This window comes from Sinocyclocheilus rhinocerous, unplaced genomic scaffold (assembly GCF_001515625.1).
Source record: "Sinocyclocheilus rhinocerous isolate Xijiao unplaced genomic scaffold, SAMN03320098_v1.1 scaffold735, whole genome shotgun sequence".
Classification (NCBI taxonomy): Eukaryota; Metazoa; Chordata; class Actinopteri; order Cypriniformes; family Cyprinidae; genus Sinocyclocheilus; species Sinocyclocheilus rhinocerous.
In genome coordinates this window covers 67,750-75,730 of record NW_015629505.1, presented here as the reverse complement: position 1 = coordinate 75,730, position 7,981 = coordinate 67,750, and the positions used below count along the sequence as shown (strand labels likewise).

The window sequence follows — 7,981 nt, the reverse complement described above, 5'->3', positions numbered from 1 at the left end:
GGGGTGTATCCACCAGGAGAACGAGGCTCGTAGGCAGGAGAAGTTGGAGAGTAATTCGGAGACAAGGCTCCTGAAGAGAAAAACGGAAAGGATTGCATTAGTGGCCTGTTTGGTTTGCAACCTACTAATACAACCAAGCAAACAATGACCATTATTATTAAAAAGAGAACACCACCAAAATAGTAACCTGGTGAGGGGATATAAGGGCTAGCTGGTCCAGGGGATCCAGGAGAACCAGGAGTAGGAGACCAGGCAGGAGAATAACCAGGCGAGAAGCCGCTGGCATCAGACGCAGCGCTGGGAGAGAAGCCTGCAGCACCTGGTGTCATTCCGCTTCCTGTACGGGAAAAAATAAAGAACAGGGCATGAAATGGAATAATGTAAACATACACAAGATAATGCACTGTAAAATATGGGTGGCAGTAAAACAAAACCGTTTGTAGCATTTCTTCACTCACCAACACTGGGAGACCAAGCACCATATGCAGGAGTGGCTCCTGTGTTCCAGGGAGTCATGGCAGGAGACATGCCACTCATGGGGCTGGGGGCAGAACCAAAGAACATACCCGTGGCTGTGGTGGAAAAAGCAATGATTAACCACAGGTTTAAATTTGGGGACAGAGTAGAAGGTTTAAGCCTTTAAGCATTCAAAAAAATAAGTTCAACTTACGTCCTGCAACACTGATACCAGGGATGTTGGTGGGAATCTCCATACCATACTTGCACTTCTCAGCATCCAACAGCAGGTCAAAGCAACCAGTGCCTGCAGGAGCCAGCTGTCCCAGCATGATATTCTCAGACACTCCTTTCATTGGGTCACATTCACCATGAGATGAGGCTTCCATCAACACATCCACCTACAGAAGAGCGAGGGATAATATTTAAGATTTCTTTACCAGATCAACCAAAATACCATTTTAAAACATTAAACAGAGCCTCACCGTCTCTTCAAAAGAGCACTTCATCAGCGGTCCAGTGTCCTGCCTGTTGATACCATGACGAGTGATGGCCATCAAGTGACCCCTGCAGGTCATGGTGTCACACAGCAAGGCAAGATGGCGGTAGTTAACGTAAGAACCGTCGAAAGAGATGACGTGGTACAACTCTCTTTCCAGAGCCTTACGCACAGCCTCAATACCAAGAACCTGCAATTGAAGAGCCGACATTTCTGAATTTGATCTCAGGACTTAATAGGTCACACACTTTACACAAGCTATTAAACAATTCTTACAGTGAAAATCTCCACAATGTCGTTGGAGGTGGTTCTGACAGGGTCCACGTCCTTCTCACTGAGGACCCTCATAAGACTGACTCCATCCGTTTCCAGGATCCACTCTTGCAAGGCTTTAAACTCTCCCTCTTCTGTAATGATGATTTTCTTCTTGTTGTCAGTCTGTGGTAGATGCATGTACACCTACAAGGGCAGAGAGTAGGAGAAATTAAACTCCAATCTCATGGCCATCTGTGAAGTCCACAAAACTTTAAACAGGTGTCCTGTGTGTCATTTTATATTTCAAGTGGATGCCAATTAGCAATCCCCATTACTCAGGAGCATGTAAGTGCCATGTGCCTTTTTTGATGAACCTGCACTGCCACATGGGCTGTCAGGTTTACTAAAGTGAAGTTGGAAGAAAAATACCTTGCTGATCTGTTCAATGCCTTGCAGTGTCATGTCTGTCAGCATGTTGGATTCAATGCAGCGAAGGAAGACATCGTCATCCATCTTATCCACTACCTCCTCATCCTGGGCACAAGATTCAACATTTACAATTCAACACAGAGAGAAGAGGCCAGTTACGCGCTCACCAGTAAAAATTCTAATTACCTCTTGAAACTTGTTCTCGTCACTGTTCATAATGCGGATTCGCAAAACCAGTTTCTCAGCATTGTCATCATTGAAGATGCAGTTAAGGTCGTCACCAAATCCTAGAAGACAGACAAAGATTAGAGTAAGAAAATTACCCATCACCTCAGCGTCCATGCTGTTTGCCATTTAAAGTGTTGTATTAACATGCATTTATTCAGTGATAATCTCAAGCCCACCTGCATTGATCTTCTCTGCAATCTGCTCCATAGTCAGCTTACGGTCAGTCATGTGTTTGCGGTCAAGTTCGATACGCAGCAGCCAGGGTGAAATGCGGGTCACGTCGAAGTCAGGCATCTCATAGTACACGTTGACCCACTCCTGATCCTCAGTCACCACAGTGTTCTGTGGGTTGGGGTCGTAATAAATGGCTGTGTTGGCAGTGACCTTGCGCAGGGTTGTGTGCTCCAACCGACACAGGATATCTTTGGCCCTCTCTGCATCACGGGCCGCTTGGCCCAGGAGAAAGACGGTCAAGGAGGGGGTCTTGGGTCGCTTGGAGATGTTGATAAGCTCTTTGAGTCGAGGCACACCGAGAGTGACATTTTTGGCGGACACACCGGCATAGTGGAATGTATTCAGGGTCATCTGAGTAGCAGGCTCTCCTAGAGACTGGGCAGCCAGAGCACCTACCATCTCACCAGGGTGAGCCTGAGGAAAACAATAAGAAAGTATCCAGCTTCAGGCAATGAGACAACTTGATAAATGGATAAAAGATGATATTACTTCCTATTTTCTTTCTTTTTTCAGGTGCCGACAGACAACCCTCAGCAAGCATTACTTACAATGGACTGGTTAAATTTGGTCTCTATCTCTCCCAGCAGCCATTCAAAAGCCTCTGTGCTAAGACGGAACTCCTCAGTCATTCGCTTTGAGCACAGGGTGGAGCGCAGGTGGATGTTGAAGAGCAGAGTGGCATTCTCCTGGGCTTGCCTGCTTAACTGGTCTTCACCATTTACAATCACCAGCTTCTTACTTAAGTCACAAAGTCCTGCATAAAACCAGAGCACATATTCATGTGCAACACGCTTACAGTTCAATCCAATAATACGACAATAAAAGGGTGGTGCCATGACTATAATGACAAGTAAAAACAGCCATATTGGTCAGGGCTACATAAAATTACTGACACCTCTAAAAGGTGCAGATTTGTCAAGTGCATGAGTTTGGCATATTGTCTTTAGTCAACACGTATACAAAGATCCAAAAGTGGCCTTTATAATCAGCTTGCACAGGTCTGCCACAAGACAGTTGTAAGCTACAGGGATCATCAGCAGGCTTTATTTAGCTGCCACAAGCAGGGGTCTTTATTTTGCTGGGAGACCCAAGCTCAAACGCAGAAAGTCTTAAGATGGTTAAAGCAGTGTATACAGTGTTCATGTCAAAATAAGTTAATAAAATAAAAGTTAGTTAAAAGATACCTAAATAAAATCCCTTTACAGGCTCAAAGTACAAACCAATGTGTTAAACCCACCTTCCACAACTCGTACTGGGTTGAGGTCAGTTGGTGTTCGAGGATTGATGTGGAAAATCTTCTGAGCATTCCAGATCATTCTGGCCAAATTGCACGGTAGTACCACCTATGGAAAACACAGTGTTCACTTATGTTATTTCTAAAGAAGCAGGAGGTTCAAAATGGCTGTTTATTAAAAAACGTGTTCAAGATAGCGGACACACTGTGCAGATTAAAAATATCTTGTAATACTGTAATCTAATGTATGCCGGCCCATGGCATGGTTAAAAGTGTGCAAATACAGTGTTATTCACATTCACGGTGTTATATCACATCTGATACAGATGTAACAGAATGAGGATAATCCCATCCAAAGAGCATATGGATATTGATGGCGCTTAAAGGGTGCTCTTAAGGGTCCGACCTTGCTGTCTCCTGTGGGGAAAATAGCCCTCAAGATCTCTCTGTCTTCCTTCATCTTCTCAAACTCTCTCTCTAGAGAACTCTGGACGTGGGCATTGGTCATCACATCTTTCACCACATCTTCCTGTAGAGTGCGGCGGAGAGCTCGTTCATTGGAGTAGTCAAACTTGAACCTGTGCAATTAAAGAGAGGCAGAAAGTTGAAATCAATGACGTTAGTCAGTAGTCTGGATATTGGCTCTGAGCTAATGACCAACAATGACCTGTGATGACTTGAAAACAGACTCCTAAATAGCTTACTATTCATGTCCCTGTTGATTTGGGTTAATACAGCTAATATTTATTACTTAGTTTAAACTACTGGCAATATTGCATTCCTGTAAATACTTAAATGAACACATGAGCACTAACTTCTTCTCAAAGGCTTTGTTGGATGGCTTGAGGGTAGCCATGTTTTGGAACTCGACAGCCTCTCCTGCCAGACCATCCTCTCCATACCTCAGCTGGACAACTTGGTTAATGGAGTTTCTGACTGTAGCATCATACTTTACCATAACAGACTCCATAGACTTGATCAGACGACGCTGAATATAACCTGAAGAAACGAGAAGAAATTCATTAAAACTCATGAAGACAATTTCAGCCTTTAACCAAGACAAATCTGATGACAATTTTACATCTCACTTAGAGACTAGAAGTAAGTATTATGATTTGAAGTTCAGATTACATTTAGTATTAGCCATCAATAGCTGCTCAGTCCATGTGTGTTCATTACCTGTCTCAGCAGTTTTGACAGCGGTGTCGATCAGACCCTCTCTGCCTCCCATGGCGTGAAAGAAAAACTCAGTTGGTGTGAGACCGGCCAGATAGGAGTTTTCCACGAAGCCTCTACTCTCTGGACCATAGTCATCCTTAATGAAGTGAGGGAGAGTGCGGTGCTTGAAACCGAAGGGGATTCGCTTACCCTCAACGTTCTGCTGCCCCACCACAGCAATAACCTAAATGGGTGAAGAGGAAGAACAAATACAGAGATTGTGAAAAAACCTGACACGGACCACATTTACATGCACATTGAGATTAATGCCACTTGGGATTATATTAAGCCTTTAGTCTGAAAAAGGCAGCAACTTGCTTTTGAACTATTTTAAGATTTAAACACCATCTACTGTCTCTTCTCACCTGAGAAATGTTAATTTTAGAGCCTTTTGAACCAGCCACCACCATGGATTTAAAATTGTTGTACTCAGACAATGACTTCTGGGCAGAAGATCCAGTCTTGTCTCGAGCATCATTCAGGATGCGGTTGACCTGGTTCTCAAAGGTCTGTCTCAGAGTGTTACCTGGGGTGGGCTCCAACTCATTGTTGTGGGCTTTCTCAATGACCTGCGAGAAAGAAATCATCAAGCACAACTGCATTCATGTACGAAAGCACTGATCTTATACGTATTTATCACCCTAAATCCTAGTACATCCCTACAACTTTATTTTATTCTATTCCTATTCTATCTATAGCACACCTGTACATACAATTTATAATTTTTTTGTGGTTTATATTTATGAATGTGTATTTTATTCACATCTTATTTTTATTATCTGTGTGTTGTTGTCGTCTCCGTGTACTGGAAGCTTGTTACACTATAACAAATTCCTTGTATGTGCAAACATACTTGGCAATAAAGCTCTTTCTGATTCTGATCTTTTATATTTATAAATCCCTAATGATGTCAACTTACCTCTATTACATCTTGTTTGGCTTTCTTAATCGTGTTCTGAATGTCCTGATATGTCGCCTTATCGGCAATGGAGTCTCCAATACCAATAGAGTGACCTGAAGCAGACAAGATACTTGTAAGACAGACAGACTTGAATTTACTCAATATTTGCACATTTCAATCCTTATTTTTTACCCTCAATGAGCAGCCAGTTGTTGACAACAGTCTGGATGTTGGAATAGAAGAGTCGTGTGATGTCATGGCCCATCTCAAGGTATGAGATGTGGACAAGAGAGCCAGCTGAGGTTCCCAATGACTTCTTACACAGGATCCCCATGATCAGCTCACCGTTCTCCACAATCACCTGCAAAACGAATTGAAATGAGAACAAAATTGCATAAACACTTAGTTTTGCACAAAAACTATGTCCATATCTGGGCTGCGCTACTACACCTTAGTGTCTCCAGGGGAGATGTGTTTATAAGGACCGCTGTCCTCTTCATCAGGGTGAGTGCTGTGTGTGCGGATGGCATTGATGTGCCCAGGGATGATCAGGCTGAAGATCTGTTTGCCAGTCCAGAGAGGTCGAGGCTTCAAGATAGCCGGTTGGGGCACTTTGCCATCCCATGTGGAGAGAAACATGAGGAGGTTCATCACCTCACCCTAAAACAAAGCACACAAAATGATTTATTAGTACCTGCACAACTTAACAGCTCATCACATTCAATTTTGTCCCACAGCTTTGAATATACGTACCCTCTCTAAGAAGACGTCTCTCTTGGTAAACTTGCGCACAGCTGTCAGGGTGTCCTGCACAATACCCATGACGGGTCTGTTGGACTGTGGTGTGACGATCATACGAGGCACCATGGCCAGCTCCTGGATCTCAGCACGGGTCTCCAGAGACTGTGGCAAGTGCAGGTTCATCTCATCGCCGTCAAAGTCAGCATTGTATGGGGTTGTCACACTAAAGTGAAAGGAATTTCTTCTTAAAATGCGTTTGTAATCTTAATGAAGTCAAAAACCATTATATTAGAATGAAGGTGCTAAATATGACCATTAAATTTCTATACCGATTAGTTACAATTTCAGCAATTATAACTGATGATACAGTACACCAATGTAATAAAGTGCCTATCCACGTATCAATCCATAAATAATGTGGTGGATCAAGTCTTAGAAATCCAGTGTACCTAAGGTTGAGTCGAAATGTTGACCATGGCAAGATTCGCACTCTGTGGCCCATCATAGACATTTTGTGCAGTGTAGGCTGTCTGTTGAACACAATAATGTCTCCATCACACATGTGTCGTTCAACCTAGAGAAAAAAAAAAAAAGGATTTAAATTCAAATATTACATTACATTCTTACATTAAACAAACAAACAAAAAAAAGCCTGTCAAAACTGACTTTGTATCCAATCTGAAGGTGAAGATCACTTGGCTTAGGGTGGAATCGCAGGTCAATTCTGTCCCCGTTGTCTCGGATGATATATTTGGCTCCAGGGTACTGACTGTTACCTCTCCTCACAAGCTCTTGCAGTCTGTAAAGTTAAGGAGAGCACTGAGTTACGGAGACCTCTCAGAAGACACTCAAATATTTTGTAAGTGAGATGTGTATTCATTAAGAGATAAAAACTACTATTACCTGTCAATGTTAAAGGGTGTGACGATCTCGGGGAAGGTCATGTTTGCGGCGATGGAACGGGGAACCCCGACCTGGTCGATCTGCAAGTTGGGGTCAGGCGTGATGACGGTTCGGGCAGAGAAGTCTACACGCTTTCCCATCAGATTACCTCGGACACGTCCTTCCTTACCCTTTAGCCTCTGCTTGATAGATTTTAGTGGACGACCAGACTTTTGCATTGCCTGAAACAAGAGCATATGAGAGTCTTCATTGAAAATTTCCTGATTTCCCCACTCAACATAATTGCAGATTAAATATAAATTATGTTTTAATTGGCTGCAACGACATATCATGCAGCAGTTTTATTTTGTGTACACAGACTTTTTACAAATGCATTTTATTATAATTTCAAAACATAATTTCTAACAATAATGCTAATAGTTGATAAATTATACTTAAAAACATTACTACTATTATTTAGATTTTATGTTATATTTTTTATTAATAATACTATTAATCCTGCTAATTATCATGTAATTGTTGCTTCTTATAGTAGCCTGGATTCAGATCTTCTAAGGCAGTGGTCGGCAACAGGCGGCCCGTGGGCCAAAACTGGCCCGCAAGCAATTATGTCTGGCCCGCGCCCACAGCCAGATTATTTTGATAGTGGCTGGTTCTGAAATAGATCTGTCAGTTGCTCACAATCAGAGTATGTGAGTGGAGAGGTGTGATTTTGAATGGAGCAAGGAGCGGATTTTTTAAAAGTCGGAGCGTCGTGGTTTTCACTCGCTCCAAAGGCGCTCCACTACCGCTCCGCCACGAGTGCAATTCATGCCAACAGCCTGTAATATACAGTGGGTACGGAAAGTATTCAGACCCCCTTAAATTTTTCACTCTTTGTTAT

The 7,981-nt window shown here is 42.8% G+C and overlaps 1 protein-coding gene across 3 annotated transcripts in view; it reads right to left on the bottom strand.

Annotated features, from left to right (window-relative positions):
* The window catches only part of LOC107738966 (DNA-directed RNA polymerase II subunit RPB1-like), a 15,157-nt gene that overhangs the window by 3,996 nt on the left and 3,180 nt on the right, over window positions 1-7,981 (bottom strand). The window contains exons 7-28 of one of the 3 annotated variants that reach the window (XM_016550899.1): window positions 7,099-7,319; window positions 6,862-6,994; window positions 6,645-6,769; window positions 6,208-6,418; window positions 5,905-6,114; window positions 5,647-5,815; window positions 5,473-5,567; window positions 4,919-5,122; window positions 4,515-4,737; window positions 4,151-4,334; window positions 3,742-3,913; window positions 3,339-3,444; window positions 2,650-2,855; window positions 2,044-2,515; window positions 1,826-1,926; window positions 1,640-1,744; window positions 1,232-1,414; window positions 942-1,145; window positions 671-857; window positions 459-572; window positions 188-337; window positions 14-70 (exon numbers count right to left, since the gene is read on the bottom strand). In XM_016550899.1, the coding sequence (XP_016406385.1) occupies window positions 14-70; window positions 188-337; window positions 459-572; window positions 671-857; window positions 942-1,145; window positions 1,232-1,414; window positions 1,640-1,744; window positions 1,826-1,926; window positions 2,044-2,515; window positions 2,650-2,855; window positions 3,339-3,444; window positions 3,742-3,913; window positions 4,151-4,334; window positions 4,515-4,737; window positions 4,919-5,122; window positions 5,473-5,567; window positions 5,647-5,815; window positions 5,905-6,114; window positions 6,208-6,418; window positions 6,645-6,769; window positions 6,862-6,994; window positions 7,099-7,319 (3,832 nt within the window). Of the gene's footprint in view, window positions 1-13; window positions 71-175; window positions 338-458; window positions 573-670; window positions 858-941; window positions 1,146-1,231; window positions 1,415-1,639; window positions 1,745-1,825; window positions 1,927-2,043; window positions 2,516-2,649; window positions 2,856-3,338; window positions 3,445-3,741; window positions 3,914-4,150; window positions 4,335-4,514; window positions 4,738-4,918; window positions 5,123-5,472; window positions 5,568-5,646; window positions 5,816-5,904; window positions 6,115-6,207; window positions 6,419-6,644; window positions 6,770-6,861; window positions 6,995-7,098; window positions 7,320-7,981 lie in introns of all 3 variants that reach the window. The other 2 variants (XM_016550901.1, XM_016550900.1) reach the window with 2 other exon arrangements.